The sequence below is a fragment of the Tamandua tetradactyla genome, chromosome 4 (assembly GCF_023851605.1).
Source record: "Tamandua tetradactyla isolate mTamTet1 chromosome 4, mTamTet1.pri, whole genome shotgun sequence".
Lineage (NCBI taxonomy): Eukaryota > Metazoa > Chordata > Mammalia > Pilosa > Myrmecophagidae > Tamandua > Tamandua tetradactyla.
Window position 1 is genome coordinate 65,607,504 of NC_135330.1, and position 17,496 is coordinate 65,624,999.

The 17,496-nt window shown below is 37.8% G+C and overlaps 1 protein-coding gene across 7 annotated transcripts in view; it reads left to right on the plus strand.

Moving 5' to 3' along the window:
* Positions 1 to 17,496, plus strand: part of CD46 (CD46 molecule) — an 87,842-nt gene that overhangs the window by 19,166 nt on the left and 51,180 nt on the right. For 2 of the 7 annotated variants that reach the window (XR_013174281.1, XM_077157660.1), the window contains exon 1: positions 262 to 7,489. The exons of 1 other annotated variant lie outside the window; for it this stretch is intronic. Coding sequence is in view for 5 of the 6 variants with exons in the window: in XM_077157660.1 (XP_077013775.1) it covers positions 7,336 to 7,489 (154 nt within the window). In the remaining variant the exon portion in view is untranslated. Of the gene's footprint in view, positions 1 to 261; positions 7,490 to 17,496 lie in introns of those variants that run through there. 4 more of the 7 variants (XM_077157662.1, XM_077157664.1, XM_077157659.1 and 1 more) reach the window with 3 other exon arrangements.

The window sequence follows — 17,496 nt, forward strand, 5'->3', positions numbered from 1 at the left end:
AGTTCGTTTGTTGTGTTGGTTGAGAGAGAGGCCACATCTGAGCAACAGAAGAGGTTCTCTTAGGGGTGACTCTTAGGCCTAATTTTAAGTAGGCTTAGCCTATCATTTGCAGGGTTAAGTTTCGTTTGAATAATTGGGAACTCAGCCTATAGCTTTGGTTGTCCCCACTGCTTGTGAGAATATCAAGAGTTTGCCACTTTGGGGAAGTTGGATTTTCCCCCTTTCTCACCATTCCCCCAAGGGGACTTTGTAAATACTTTTTATGCAAATATTTTTTTATTCACTGTTCAAATCACTCTGGGATTCATTGGGGCATCACTCTGGACAAACCTACAAAATCTCATGCCCTGCTCAAGGTTCCAAGTACTGTGGTGTTTAATTAAGTTGTCCACATAAGTTATATTAGAAAATGCATAAGTTATATTAGGAAATGTACCAAATAAACTTTTTTGCTTAATTCTCACACATAAGTTAACATTTTAAAATATGAATTACCATAAAGGCGGCAGTTTTCAAAGCACTTTTCAACAAGGAAAGCTAAAGCTCTGATTTTTTTTTTTTTAACTTTTTTATTGTATAGTATATATACAAAGCGAAGAAATAACAAAACAATAGTTTTCAAAGCGTTGTTCAACAAGTAGTTGCAGGACAGATCTCAGAGTTTGTCATGGGCTACCATACCATCATCTCAGATTTTTTCTTCTAGCTGCTCCAGCATATAGGAGGGTAGAGGGCTTAAATACTTCTTTTTAATCACCACAATTGACTTACTTTCTTTTTTGTGGACAAATAACATATATAGAAGCAAGCAATACATTTTAAAGCACAATACCACAATTAGCTGTAGAACATATTTTCTTGTTGTGAACCCATTGTCCAGAGTTTGACATGGGTTACATTTCCACAATTTTAGGTTTTTACTTCTAGCTGCTCTAAGATACTGCAGACAAAAGAGATATGAATTTAATGATTCAGCAATCATAGTCATTTGTTAAGTCCTATCTTCTCTGTATAAATCCACCATCACCTTTGATCTTTCTATCCCATTCTTTAGCAATATTTGGGCTATGTCCATTCTAACTTTTTCATGTTGGAAGGGCCTGTCAATAATATGGGGTAGGGAGATGGAACTTCTGGAGACGCTTGGCCCTCTAAGTTTCAGGACTCATCTGGTCCAGGGACTTATCTGGAAGTTGTAGGTTTCTGGAAAGTTACTCTAGTGCATGGAACCCTTGTGGAATCTTATATATTGCCCTAGGTATTCTTTAGAATTGACTGGAATGGTCCTGGTTGGAGTTTGGCAGGTTATGATAGGAAAAAGTGTCTAACTGAAGCTAGCATAAGAACAATCTCCAGAGTAGCCTCTTGACTCTATTTGAACTCTGTCACTGATACCTTATTAGTTACACTTCTTTTCCTCCTTTTGGTCAGGATGGAATTGTTGATGCCATAGTGCCAAGGGCTGCATTCATCCCTTGGAGTCATCTCCCACGTTGCCAGGGAGACTTTCACCTTTGGATGTCATGTCGCATGTAGCAGGGAGGGCAGTGATTTCACTTGCAGAGTTGGGCTTAGAGAGAGTGAGGCCACATCTGAGCAACAAAAGAAGTCCTCCAGAAGTAACTCTTAGGTATACCTATAGGTAGGCTAAGCTTCTCTGCTACCTACATAAGAGGGCATGTTTGGACATCCCTAAAGTTTGACACAGTATAAGGGGATTTTCTGAAGGTAAAGTTTAATAGTTCATTATTTTCTCTCCCATCCCTCCAGGGACTTGGCAATACTTTTTCATTATCTGCTTTAAAATACTCTGGGATGTATTGAGACGTTATCTCAGGCTATACAGGGTTAAAGGACCTTTTTCTTATTCTGGGTTCTTGTGTTTCACTTTTTCAAATGAACTATACAGGTAGATTGAAATAAATTATGTGCTACAGAAATTTTCATTTCCAGACCAAATAAATCTTTCTTCCTGTGGTCTCAAAGAATATCTTTAAATCAGTTTGGGTAGAATTGATGTCTTAATGATAGGTGGTCTCCCAGTCCATGAGCATGGAATGTCCTTTCATTTATTTAAGTCTTCCTTGCATGCTTTTAGCAGTGTTTTGTTGTTTTCTGAATACAGGTCCTTTATATCCTAGGTTAAATTTATTCCTAGATATTTGATTCTTGTTGTTGCCTTTGTAAGTGGATTTTTAAACATTTCCTCCTCAGGTTGCTCATTACTAGCATATAGAAACACTACTGATTTTTGCCTGTTGATATTATATATCTTTACTTTGCTGAATTTATTTATTAGCATTAGTAGCTTTATTGTAGTTTTTTTTAAGACTTTCATCTGCAAACAGTGAAAGTTTTATTTTCCAATTTGGATGCTGCTTTAGTTTGTTAAAGGTGCTGGAATGCAATATATCAGAAATGGAACGGTTCTTAAGAAAGGGAACTTATTAAGTTACAAAAGTTTACTGTTCTAAGGCCATGAAAATGTCCAAATTAAGGCATCAGTTAGAGGTTTCCTTCACTCAAGAGAGGCTGATACCATCTGAGCACATCTGTCAGCTGGGAAGTTCTGTGGCTGGCATCTGCTGGGGTCTCTGGCTTCTGGACACCTCTCTCAGCTGGAAAGGCCCATGGCGGCGTCTGCCAGCTTTCTCTCCTCATTTCATAAGGCTTCCCTGGGGCGTTTTCCTTCTGCATCTCCAAAGATATCTGGCTGTGTGGGTTCTGTCAGCCCTGAAACTTTTTCTAAAATTGTGTCCTCTTAAAGGACTCCAGTAAGCAATGGGTAGAGACACATTGCCATGGAAATCATCTAATAAAAAGTTACCACCCACATTTGGGTGGATCACATCTCAATGGAATTAATAAAAAAGATCCTACCTAGCAATATTGAATGAGGATTAAAGAACATGGCTTTTCTGAGGTATGCGATAGTTTCATACCAGCACATCCAACCCTCTGGACCTCAAAAAGATGTGTTCTTTCCCTATGCAAAATATATTCATTCCATTGCAATATCAGAAGGCCTTAAACCATTTTAGTAACAACACAAAATCAGAAACTATAAAATGTCATCAAACTCAGCTACAGGCATGGTCTGTCCTAAGGTAAAGTTCTCCTCTCACGCTGGACCTATAAAACTCAGAAGAAGTTACCAGCTGCCAACATACAAAGGAGGGACAGTCATAGGATACATATTTCCATTTCCATAGGGAGAAATTGGAAGGAAAAGGAACACAGGGGTCAAAGGTCCCAAACAGTTCCTAAAACCAGCAGGGAAGCTCCATTCGATTTCAGAGCCTGAGAGTCATTTATATTTGGGGCTTTAGAAAACAGCAGTCACACCCTTTTCCAGGGCCTATGCAATGGCCCAACTTTCCCCAAATGCAACCTTGGTGGACACTGTGGAGACTACCTTTTTATTTGCGCCACTCTCTCCAGGCATTGGGGCAGCATGTGGGCTCTTTGCCATTTCTGGGGTACATACTCAACCCCTCCAGAACCATGAGGTGGCAGCCAGGCTCTTCCCCAAACCCCAAAGAACATGCTCCTCCCTTTCCAAGGCCTGAGACGGCACATGAACATCCCGTTAGAAGACCCACCCTCTTCCTTCAGGGCAAATTCGTCTTCTCCGAGTGCATGGGTGGAGACTTCCTGACTTCAGACCTTTAGCTTCCATTGTTCTGCCTTTGAAGCCATTTTCCTCCAATTTGTCCCTTTTTGTCCCATTTATTACAGATTGGCAGGGGTTCCATTTATATAGAACCCACAACACTCTTGTTGATTTTCTATTTAGTAGGCAGGGATCATAGCCATCAGACAATAAGACTTTCCACAAATTCTTTCTGGATAACTCCCATCTCCAACCCTCTTGTTTTTTTTTCTGAAATGGCTGACTGGTGCCATATTTGGTAAATCCTCATATGGGGCCTTAGTCACTGGGTTTTTATTTTCTGGAAGCCCAGAATTTTCCAGACCATCGATTTCTGTTTGCTTTGTACTCAAGAGTTCAGTTCTCACCTTATTTCTTTCATGTCACATTTAACAATAAGCTACAAGCAGAAACCAGGCTATACTTTCCACATTTAATTCGGAAAATCTTCAGCTAAGTATCCCAGCTTTTAAAATTTGGCTTTTAAAGTTTGCCTTCCATCCAAAACCAGTGGTCATTTTTTCCAGATTATCTGCCATTTTAAAACAAAGGTCAACTTCCTTCCAGTTTACAATGACACTTCCTCATTTCTGTCTAAAGCCTCTTCAAAGGTATCTTTAGAGTACACATTTCTACCAACAGTTTCTTCAGAGCATTCTAGACCTTCTATCAAGCTCCTTACAACTCTTCCAGAATCTTACCCATATCCATTTAAAAAGCTATTCCAACATGTTTGGTATTTGTAAACCACAGCAGCCCACTTCTCTGGTATTAGAATCTGTTTTAGTTTGTTAAAGCTGCCAAAATGCAATAAAACAGAATGGCTTTTAAAAAGAAAATTTATTAAGTTGCAAGTTTACAGTTCTAAGGCCATGAAAATATCCAAATTAAGGCACCAACATGAGATTACCTTCACTCAAGAAAGGTTGATACCATCCAGAACACCTCATCAGTTGGGAAGTTATGTGGCTGGTGCCTGCTTGGGTCTCTGGCTTCTGGACACCTCTCAGCTGGGAAGACCCGTGGTGACGTCTGCTAGTTTTCTCTCCTCATTTCATAAGGCTTCCCTGGGGGCATTTTCCTTCTGCATATCCAGAGATCTCTGGCTGTGAGGGCTCTGTTGGCACTAAAGGTTTACCAAAATCGCTCACTCTTAAAGGATTCCAGTAAGCAACCCCACCTTGAATGGGTGGAGACACACCTCCATGGAAACCATCTACTCAAAAGTTACTACCCACATTTGGGTGGGCCACATCTCCATGGAAACAATAAAAAAGACCCCACCCAGCAATATTTAATGAGGATTAAAGAACATGGCATTTTGGGGGGCACCAACAGTTTCAAACAAACTCAGATGTCTTATTTCTTTTTTTTGCATAACTGCTCTAGCTAGAACTTCCAGCATAATGATAAATAATAATGATCATCCTTTCCTTGTTCCAAATCTTTGAGGGAAAACTTTCATTCTTTCACTGTTGAGTATGACGTTAACTATGGGTTTTTATGTATGCCCTTTATTATATTAAGGAAGTTTTCTTCTATCTTTTGGAGTGTTTTTATTAAGAAAGGATCTTGGAGTTTGTCAGATACCTTTTCTGCATCAATGGAGATGATTGCTTGGCTTTTCCCCTTCAATTTGTTAATGTGGTGTATTACATTAATTGATTTTCTTATGTTGAGCTATTCTTGCCTATCTGGTATAAAACCCACTTGATCATGGTGTATAATTCTTTTCATGTGCTGTTTGATTTAATTTGCAAGTATTTTGTAGAGGATTTTTGCATATGAATTAGAGAAATTGGTTTGTAATTTTCTTTTCTTGTAGTATCCTTGGCTTTGGTATTGGGGTGATGTTGGCTTTATAGAATCATTTAGGTAGTGTTCTCTCCTCTTTAATTTTTGGAAGAATTTGAGGAGGATTGGTAGTCTTCAGATGCGTGGTAGAATTCCCCTTTGAAGCCATCTGGTCCTGGACATTTTTCTTTCTTGATAGGTTTTTGATGACTGAGTCAGTCTCTTTACCTGTGATTTATTTGTTGAGGTCTTCTATCTCTTCTAGAGTCAGTGTAGTTTGTTAGTGTGTGTTTTAGTTTGCTAATGGCTGCCATAATGCATTATACCAGAAGTGGAAAATGGCTTTTAAAAAGGGAATTTATTAAGTTACAAGTTTACAGTTCTAAGGCTATAAAAATGTCCAAACTAGGGCATCCACAGAAAGATACCTTGATTCAAGAAAGACTGATGATGTTTGGGATTTCTCTGTCAGCTGGAAAGGCATGTGGCTGGCATCTGCTGGTCATTTTTCCAGGTTCCATTGCTTCCAACTTCTCATGCCAGTGGTTTCCTCTCAGCATCAGTGGGCCTTCACTTAATTCTTCTGAGACACAACTCTGGGTTCTGGTTTGCTTAACATCTCATGGGAAGGTACATGGTGACATTTGCTGGGCTCTACATCTCCAGAGGTCTCTGTCTGCACCTGAGGTTTCTCCAAGTGTTTCCCCTTTTAAAGGACTCAAACTAATAAAGACCCACCTTGAATGGGGGAGTTACATCTCCATCTAATCAAAATGTCACACCCACAGTTGGGTGTGTCACTTTTCCATGGAAACAGTCCGATCAAAGTATTTCCACCCTACAATATTGAATCAGGATTAAAAGAAACATGACTGCACCCACAAGATTCGATCAGGGAAAAAGACATGGTTTTTCTGGGGTACATAGCAGCTTTAAAACTGGCATAGTGTGTTTATATAAGATTATGTATTTCATTTAGGTGGTCTACTTTGTTGACATATACATTGTTCATAGTATCCTATTATTATCATTTTTATTTGTGGAGTCAATAGTAATGTATCCCCTCACTTCTGAGTGTATTTATTTACATCTTCTCTCTTTTTTTCTTGGCTGGTCTAGCTAAGGGTTTGCCAGTTAATCTTCTGAAAGAACCAACTTTTGGTTTTGTTGATTCTTTTATGTTCTCAATTTCATTTATTTCTGCGCTAATCTGTTATTTCTTTCCTTTTGCTTGCTCTGGGATTAGTTTGCTGTTCTCTTTCTAGTTCCTCCAGGTGTACAGTTAGGCTTTTAATTTTCTTCTTTCTTAAAGTGTGTTTTGGTATACCAGTGCTGCTGGAAATGCGGTGTACCAGAAATGGGTTGGCTGTTATAAAGGGAATTTGTTAAGTTACAAGTTTACAGTTCTAAGACCGTAAAAATGTCCAAACTAGGGCATCCGCAGAAAGATACCTTGATTCAAGAAAGGCTGAGGATGTTTGGAATTTCTCTGTCAGAAAAGACAGAGGCATGTGTGTTGACGTCTGAAAGTCCTTGTTCCAGGTTCTTTTTAATTAATTAATTTGTTCCAGATTCTTTTGCTTTCAGCTTCTCATGCCAGTGATTTCCTCTCTAAACGTCTGTTGACCTTTTCGCAGCTCCTCTGGTACACAGCTCTGAGTTCTGGCTTGTTTAACATCTCCTGGGAAGGCACATGGCAATGTCTGCTGGACTGTGCATCTCCAAATCTCTGTGTCCATGTGTCTGCTCTCTCTCTGTTGGCTCTCCAAGCATCTTCAAGTGTCTGCATCTCTTGTTGCCTCTCTAGCAACTGTTCTCCAAACATCTGCCCTTCCTCCTAAATTTTCCCTTTTAAGGAACTCCAGTAAACTAATCAGGACTCACCTTGAATGGGCAGGGTCACATCTCCATCTAATCAAGAGGTTACATCCACAGTTGGGTGTGTCACATCTCCGTGGAAACCATCCAGTAAGAGTTTCTGCTCTAAACAATGGGTCTGCACCCACAAGATTGGATTAGGAGAGAAGATGCGGCTTTTCTGGGGTACATACAATTTCAAACCTGTGGGTGTTTGGGATATAAGTTCATCTCTCAGCACTGCTTTCATTACATTTTGATATGTTGTGTTCTCATTTTCATTCATCTCAAGATATTTACTTATTTCTCTTGCAATTTCTCCTTTGATCTACTCGGTGTTTAAGAGTGTTTTGTTTAACCTCCATATATCTGTGAATTTTCTGGTTCTCCAACTGTTATTGATTTCCAGCTTCAACCCATTATGATCAGAGAAAATGCTTTGTATAATTTCAGTCTTTTTAAATTTATTGAGACCTGTTTTGTGACCTAAGATGTGGTTTATCCTAGAGAATGATCCACAAACAATTGAGTACAATGTATGTCCAGCTGTTTTTAGATGAAATATTCTGTACATATCTATTAGGTCTAGTTCATTTATCATTTTATTCAAGTTCTCTCTTTCCTTATTGTTCCTCTGTCTGGATGTTTTAACTATTCATGAGAATGAGGTATTGAAGTCTCTTATTGTGGAGACATCTATTACTCTCCTTAATTTTAGCCAGTGTTTGCCTCATGTATTTTGGAGCACCTTGGTTAGGTGCATAGATATTTATGTTTGTTATCTTTTCTTGGAGGATTGCCCCTTTTGCTAATATATAATGAATGTCCTTCTTCGTCTCTTGTAACATTTTTGCGTTTCATGTTTTCTTTGTCCGATATTAGTATAGCTACCTCAGTTCCTTTTTGGTTTCTGTTTGTTTGGAATATCGTTTTTCTAGCCTTTCACTTTCAACCTTTTTGTATCCTTGAGTCTAATGTGAGTCTCTTATAGACAGGATAAGAATGGAGTATATGTTTTCATCCATTCTGCCATTCTGTGTCTTTAGATTGGGGAATTTACTCCATTAACATTCAGTGTTATTACTGTAATGGCAGTACTTTCTTCAATCATTTAAACTTTGGTTTTCATATATATCATATCTTGTTTTTGTCTCTCTCTAGACCCTTCTAGTTACCCTTACTGACAGTCTTAATTCCTCAAAGCCTCTCTTTCCTGACATTTCTTTTCATTCTGCAGAGCTCCCTATCCTATTTCTTGTAGGGCAGGTCTCTTGTTAATGAACACACTCAGCTTCTATCTGTGAAGAAGCTTTCCCTTATTTTTTATTTTTTCTCCCTTTTTATTTTTAATATTTATTTATTATTATTATTTTCTTTTTTGCATGGGCAGACACCAGAAATCAAACCCGGGTCTCCAGTATGGCAGGTGAGAACTCGGCCTGCTGAGCTACCATGGCCCTGCCCTCTCCCTTATTTTTTTAAAAATGGTTTTATTGAGAAATTTTCACACACATGCGGTTCAATCTTATTATATAATCAGTGGTTCACAATATATTATCACAGAGTAGTGTATTCTTTACCATTAACATGTTTAGAAATTTGCATAATTTCAAAAAAAAGAATAAAGAACTCATATGTTCCATATCCCTTACCCCTCCCTCTCATTGACACACAGTATTTTAATCTACACAATTTTACCCATTATGTCTCCCTATTATTTATTTATTTATTTTTCAGGGAGATTTACATCCCTGGGAGTCATGTCCCATGTAGCAGGGTGAGGGCAGTGAGTTCACTTGCTGAATTGGCTTAGAGAGAGAGGTCATATCTGAGCAACAAAAGAGGTTCTCTTGGGGGTGCTCTTAAACATAATTATCAGTAGGTATAGCCTACCTTTTGCAGGAATAAGTTTCATAGGGGCAACCCCAAGATTGAGGGCTTGGCCTATTGATTTGGTTGTCTCCATTGCTTGCCAAGAGTATCAGAAGTTCTCCAAATGGGAAATTTGAATATTTCCTCCTTTCTCCCTAGTACCCGAAGGGGACCTTGCAAATATTTCTTCATCCACTGCCCAAATTACTCTGGGATACTAACCTGGACAAACCAACAAAGTTTCACGCTCTATTCAAGATTCCGGGTACTTATGATGTTCAACTAAACTGACAATAGAAGTTGAATTAGGAAATGTACTCCTGAAAATATAAATTTTGTACCAAATAAACATCTCTCCCTTTGGTCTCACCCAGAAGTTGACGTTTTAAAATAATGAACGATATCATCCTTTACCCTGTATTCTGATTTACCTTCATCCTATCCAGGTCAGCTTTATTCATAACTCTAAGTCAGAGCCCTTTTTCCAGTTTTTAAACAGTTCCTACATGGAGTACTACTGAGTTTCATAGCTTCAGAGCTCTACTTCTGAGTCTCAGGTGTCACATAAATACCCGAAGTTTCTGGGAATAATCAGGTTATAAACAAACAGCTGAGTATCTCAGAATTTAGAAATAATAATTACAACTTGTGAATATATGTGACTGCTGTAAGAACTTACAAGCTAAGACTCTTTACAGTAGGATAATCTGATAACCATGCTTTTGACTTCAAAAGTTTGTATATTATAGTTAATGAGTGAGGCATGATAATATTTGTCTTTTGGTTTCTGACATTTCATTCAATATGCAGTCTTTAAGGTTCACTCACCTAGTTGCATGCCTCACTCTCCCTAATTTTTTTTTGCATGAGCAGGCACCAGGATTTGAACCTGCGTCTCCAGCATGGCAGGTGAAAACTCTGCCTGCTGAGTCACTGTGGCCCAACCTCCCTCATTTTTGAAGGACAGTTTCACCAAATAAAGAATTCTTACTGGCAGATTTTTTCTTTCAGTAACTTAAATTTATCATATTACTTCCTTCTCACTTCCATGGTTTCTGTTGAGGAATCAGGCGAGTATCCTTGCATGTGATGGATTGCTTTTCTCTTGCTGCTTTCAGAATTTTCTGTTTATTTTTGGCAGTTGACTGATTTATCTGTGTCTTAGCATAGGTCTATTCAGATTGGTTCCATTTGAAGTACATTGTGCTTCTTGGATATGTATATTTATGTCTTTCATAAGAGTTGGAAAGTTTTCAGCCATTATTTCCTCAAATTTTCTTTCTGCCCCTTTTCCCTTTTCTTCTCCTTCTGGGATACCCATGGTACATGTTTATGCACTTCTTGCTGTTCTTCACATTCCTGAGATCCTGCTCAATTTTTTCCATTCTTTATTTGTTCTTTTGTCTTTCTATTTTGGATGTTATGCCCTCTAGGTCATTGATCCTGTCATGCACTCTAGGTCATTAATCCTTTCTTCTGCATGTTCAAATCTGCTGTGTATGCCTTTTATGTATTTTTAATCTCATCTATTTTGCCTTTCCTTTCCATACATTCTATTAGACATGCTTGCCCCATGTCTTTTTTTTATTAATTAAAAAAAAGAAAAGAAATTAACACAACATTTAGAAACCATTCCATTCTACATATGCACTCAGTAATTCTTAGTATCATCACATAGATGTATGATCATCATTTCTTAGTACATTTGCATCGATTTAGGAAAAGAACTAGCAAAACAGCAGAAAAAGATATAGAATGTTAATATAGAGAAGAAAATTAAAATAATAATAATAAAATATATATATATATAAAAAAGGAAAAAGAAAAAACAAAAACAAAAGATACAAACAAACAAACAAACAAAAACTATAGTTCAGATGCAGCTTCATTCAATGTTTTAACATAGTTACATTACAATTAGGTATTATTGTGCTGTCCATTTTTGAGTTTTTGTATCTAGTCCTGTTGCACAGTCTGTATCCCTTCAGCTCCACTTACCCATTATCTTACCCTGTTTCTAACTCCTGCTGGTCTCTGTTACCAATGATATATTCCAAGTTGATTCTCGAATGTCGGTTCACATCAGTGGGACCATACAGTATTTGTGCTTTAGTTTTTGGCTAGACTCACTCAGCATAATGTTCTCTAGGTCCATCCATGTTATTACATGCTTCATAAGTTTAGTCTGTCTTAAAGCTGCATAATATTCCATCGTAGGTATACACCACAGTTTGTTTAGCCACTCGTCAGTTGATGGACATTTTGGCTGTTTCCATCTCTTTGCAATTGTAGATAATGCTGCTATAAACACTGGTGTGCAAATGTCCGTCTGTGTCTTTGCCCTTAAGTCCTTTGAGTAGATACCTAGCAGTGGTATTGCTGGGTCGTAATCCATTCTGCCAGTCTATGTCTTGATTGGGGAATTCAGTCCATTAACTTTTAGTGTTATTACTGTTTGGATAATATTTTCCTCTACCATTTTGGCTTTTGTATTATATATATCATATCTGATTTTCCTTCTTTCTACACTTTACTCCATACCTCTCTCTTCTGTCTTTTCGTATCTGACTCTAGTGCTCCCTTTAGTATTTCTTGCAGAGCTGGTCTCTTGGTCACAAATTCTCTCAGTGACTTTTTGTCTATAAATGTTTTAATTTCTCCTTCATTTTTGAAGGACAATTTTGCTGGATATAGAAGTCTTGGTTGGCAGTTTTTCTCTTTTAGTAATTTAAATATATCATCCCACTGTCTTCTAGCTTCCATGGTTTCTGCTGAGAAATCTACACATAGTCTTATTGGGTTTCCCTTGTATGTGACAGATTGTTTTTCTCTTGCTGCTTTCAAGATCCTCTCTTTCTCTTTGACCTCTGACATTCTAACTAGTAAGTGTCTTGGAGAACGCCTATTTGGGTCTATTCTCTTTGGGGTGTGCTGCACTTCTTGGATCTGTAATTTTAGGTCTTTCATAAGAGTTGGGAAATTTTCAGTGATAATTTCTTCCATTAGTTTTTCTCCTCCTTTTCCCTTCTCTTCTCCTTCTGGGACACCCACAACACGTATATTTGTGCGCTTCATATTGTCATTCAGTTCCCTGATCCCCTGCTCAAGTTTTTCCATTCTTTTCCTTATAGTTTCTGTTTCTTTTTGGAATTCAGATGTTCCATCCTCCAGTTCACTAATTGTAGCTTCTGTCTCTTTAAATCTACCATTGTAGGTATCCATTGTTTTTTCCATCTTTTCTACTTTGTCCTTCACTCCCATAAGTTCTGTGATTTGTTTTTTCAGATTTTCTATTTCTTCTTTTTGTTCAGCCCATGTCTTCTTCATGTCCTCCCTCAGTTTATTGATTTCGTTTTTGAAGAGGTTTTCCATTTCTGTTCGTATATTCAGCATTAGTTGTCTCAGCTCCTGTATCTCATTTGAACTATTGGTTTGTTCCTTTGACTGGGCCATATCTTCAATTTTCCGAGCGTGATCCGTTATTTTCTGCTGGTGTCTGGGCATTTGATCAGATTTCCCTGGGTGTGGGACCCGGCTGGTTGAAAGGTTTTTCTGTGAAATCTCTGGGCTCTGTTTTTCTTTTCCTGCCCAGTAGGTGGCGCTCGTGGCACTTGTCTGTCTGCAGGCCCCACCAGTAAAAGATGCTGTGGCTCCTTTAACTTGCCAATCCGAATCTCACAGTCGGCCCGGGAAACCGCGCGTGGTGGGGGGGGTCGCTGGCCACCGCGGCTTGGGGGAGTGCCGGTCCAAATTGCCCAGCTGGCCCGAGACGCCAAGCGTGGCGCGAGGGCCCCGCTATCCAACGTTCCCAGTCGGACCAGGAAGCCACGTGTGTGGAAGGGACCCTGGTCGCCAGCCGCCCCGGCCCGGGAAAGCGCGCACCCCTCGGGTATCTCACCACAGCGGATTCTCCCTGCCCGTTCAGCTGTTCCAGAATGGGGTACGCTGTCTTTTTGGTCTCTGTCGTGGCTCCGGGAGCTGTTTCGTATTGTTTCTGTTTCTTTAGTTGCTGTTCTGGAGGAGGAACTAAGACCCACGTGTCTTACTAAGCCGCCATCTTCTCCGGAAGTCCCGCCCCATGTCTTTTTAATATCCTGTATCTCTTTAGCTGTATTTTCCTGCAGCTCCTTGAATTTGTTTAGCAGAATTGTTTGACCTTCTTTGATTAGTTGTTCCAGCTTCTCTATAATTCTGTATGTTCTGTGAATTTTTAATTTGCTCCTTTGGACCATGTTTCTGTTTCTTACTATGGTTTGTGGTTTTTTGCTGATATATGGGCATCTGATCACCTGGATGAGATTATTCTAAAGGTTGGTTTCTTTCTCTTATATAGGATTTTGTTGTTGATTTGGTTTGTGTTAAGGCTCTTTGACACTTGGTTTGTCAGTGTGTGTGTATATATATATATATATATATATTAGTATTTATTATATATATTAAACTTTATATATATATAATTATATATATATAATTTAAGAAAACAAAAAATATACTTAGAACCACCAAAAATGGATCTTAGTTTAACCATAGGCATATTTAAATAAAGTATCCATATAATTATTATAAAACCTGTGTTTGTGCAATAAGTTTTATAAACCAATTTAAAATTAAGGCAGCAGGAAAAAATTACAAATTCAGATAGTTCTTAAATTCTAAATATTAAACACTAACTTAGATACCATTTGATTAGGTGTCAAAATGTGGATATTCTCAAAATACCAAGTAGAAAGTTCTTACACATATCTGCATTACTAAATATGTTACTTAATATTTTCCTGATTTCAGGAAAATATGAAGGTGCAAATATTTTTACAGTTAATATATGAAAAATCTTAACCACCTAAAATGGATATCCATAGGCATATTAAAAAAATCTAATCATCATAAAGCTTGTTTTTACAATATATATGTTTCATAAACCAATGTAAAATTAAAGCAAGGCAGGACAAAAATCTTCCTTTTTCTACCAGAGTTTATTTTTTTTCTTTGCAATGGGCAGGCACCAGGAATTAAACCTGGATCTCTGGCATGGCAGGCAAGAACTCTGCCACTGCAGCACCATTGCCCACCCCAGAGTTTCTTAAATTCTGAATATTAAACACTATCTTACATACTATTTAATTAACTATCAAAACTGTGTGCATTCTCAAAACATTAAGTAAAAAGTCACTATAGGATGGGCCAAGGTGGCTGGCTCAGCAAGCAGAGTTCTCACCTGCCATGCCAGAGACCTGGGTTCAAGTCCTGGTGCCTGCCCATGCCAAAAAATAAGTCACTACAAACAAAATATTTTCAAATTTTTTATTTCAGGGATTTATTTTATCTGACATTACTGTAACTGCCTACAGTTTTTTTTTTTTTTACCCTTTTTTTTGTTGTTGTAAAACAATATGCAAAGAAAAAAGCAATAATTTTCAAAGCTTACTTCCACAAGCAGCTGCAAAACAGTCTCAGAGTTTGTTATGGGCATCCATGCCCTCATGTCAGGTTTTTCCTTCTAGCTGCCCCCAAACACTGGTGGCTTTGTCAGAGTCATAATAATGGAATCATATGGTATCTGTCCTTTTGTGTCAGATTTAATTTCACTCACCATTATGTCCTCAAGGTACATCCACATTGTCATATGTTTCAGGACATCATTTTGTATGAATGCTACATAATACTCCATCGTATATGTATACCACATTTTGCTTATCCACCTGTCTGTTCTTGGGCACCTGGATTGTTTCCATCCATTGGCAATTGTGAACAGTGCCACTATGAACATCTGTGTGTAAATGTCTGTTAGTGTCACTGCCCTCAACGTTTCTGGGTGTATATACTGAGTATAGGTGTTGGAGAAGCCATGCATGCTTTCCAGCCTATATAAGCCTGTGCACTTCCTGAATAAAGCAGACGCCTTCCATTTTCCCCTGAGGGTTGTCTCCTGAGTCGTGTGCTGTGTGTCTGCGTCTGTGTGACTGACTCAGTACGGCCGCTTACACCCAGCCATCAGCTAACCAGCCATCAGCTACCCCACATATAGGTATTACTGGGTCATAGGGCAGCTCAGTGTTTTGTTTCTGAGGAATTAGACTTCCCTTTTAGCATTGCCTTTGCTGCATTCCATCAGTTTTGGTATGTTCAATTTTCATTTTTAATCACCTTAAATTCCTAATTATTTATTTTTCAACCAATTGGTTGTTTAAGAGTAGCATGTTGTTTAATTTCTATGTATTAGTATACTTTCCATTTTTCCCTCTGTCATTGATTTCTCCCCTCCTTCCATTGTGGTCAAAAAAGATAACATTGAAATTATTGAGACTTGTTTTGTGACCTAACATATGGCCTATTCTGGAGAATGATCCAGTACACCAGTATTTTGCTGCTGTGGGATGAAGTGTTCTGTATGTCTGTTAGATCTTAACTGTTATTGTTCAAGTCTACTGTTTCCTTATTGATCTTTGGTCTAGTTGTTCTATTCATTATTGAAAGATTGAATTGGAAGAGTGTTGAAGTCTCCTGCTATTGATGTAGAATTGTCTATTTTATCCTTCAAATTTGTCAATATTTGCTTTAAATATTTTGGGGTCTGCTCTTAGGTGCGTATTTATTTATATTTGTATGTTTTCCTGTTGAAGTGGACTCCTTATCAGTATATAATGATCCTGTCGGTCCCTTATAGCAGTTTTTTACTTTAAGTATATTGTGTCTGTTGGTATACATATCCCATGACTCTTTTGGTTACTACTTGTGTTGTATATATTTTTCCTATCTTTTCAGTCTCAACCTACTTATGTCTTTGAATATTAGGTAAGTCTTGTAAATAGCATATAGTTGGATCATACTTTTTTTTTTTTTTTTTTTTTTTTTTTGGATCATACTTTTTAATAACTTCTACTAATCTCTGCCTTTTGACTGGAGATGAATCCATTACATTTAAAGTAACTCTTGATAATGTAGTGCTTTTGCCTTTTTCCTATTTTGTCTTCGTCAGTCGTATCCCTTTTTTGGCCTTTAGTTCTTCTTTTAGTGACTATTTCCATATTTATCTGTTGTTTTATTTTTTTATGGTACTTCTGTGAGTCCCTTCTCATTTCTTAACATATTTTTCACATATTTTCTTTGTGGTATCTTTAATAGTATACACATAGGTATACACATTCCTATGCCTCTCCACCTCTCACTTTTTTTTTGTACTTGTTAGAAATAGAAGGTATAGAAATTACATCTTTGTGAGTATTTTATATCCAAAACCATTGATTTTTTTAGCACCTGTGAGAAGTAAGAGGTGAAGTTACATTAAAAATACAGTAGTACTGGCATTTCTAATTACCCATATGGTTACCTTTACTGGGGTTCTTTATTTCTTTAGACAGTTTTGATCTGCCATCTAGTGTCCTTTCCTTTCTGTCTAAAGAATTCCCCTTAGTATTGCTTGTAGCACAAGGCTAGTGCTAATGAACTTCCTCAGCTTTTGTTTATCTGAGAATATCGTAATCTTTTCCTCATTTTTTATTGCATTTATTCATTTATTTGTTATTTCATGTTAACTTTTTGTGTGAAATGTAACATATATACAAAAAAAACAATTTTCAAAGTAAATCTTAAGCAGTAGTTACAGAGAGATTTTTAAAATTTGGTATGGGTTACCATTCCACAGTTTCAGGTTTTTTTTCTTCTAATTGCTTCAAAACTCTGGAGGCTAAAAGCAGTATCAATATAATGATTCAGCAGTCATACTTATTTGTTAAATCCTATCTTCTCTTTTCTAACTCCTCCTCCTTTGATCCTTCTCTTACTCCATAGTGATCTTGGTCCATGCCCATTCTAACTTGTTTAGTTGGAAAGGAGTGTTGACAGTAATGGCAGGGGTATGGAATGAGTTGATATTCTTGGAGAGGCTGGCCCCACTGGGTTTCAGGACTTATGTTATGGGTCCCATGGATCTGGTGGCCCTCCAAGCTCTTGCTTGGAGTGACCTTGGACTGTATCTCCCTCACTTTTGAAAGAAAATCTTGTTGAATGTAAAACTCTTAGTTGACATTTTTTGTATCTCTGCCTTCTTCCCCTTCATGGTTTCTTATAGGAAATTGACTTAACTTTATTGGGATTTCCTTTTTACATAACTAGTGCTTTCCTCACAGCTTTCAGAACTCTGCCCTTGTCCTTGGCATTGGACTAACTGATTACTATATCTGGGCATGGTTCTCATTGGGTTTATCCAGTTTAGGTTCATTGGGCTTCCTCATGTGCATATTTATGTGTTTCATTAAGTTTGGTAAGTTTTCTGTCATGTTTTTCCTTGAATATTCCTTCAGCCTCATTCTATATTCTCCTTC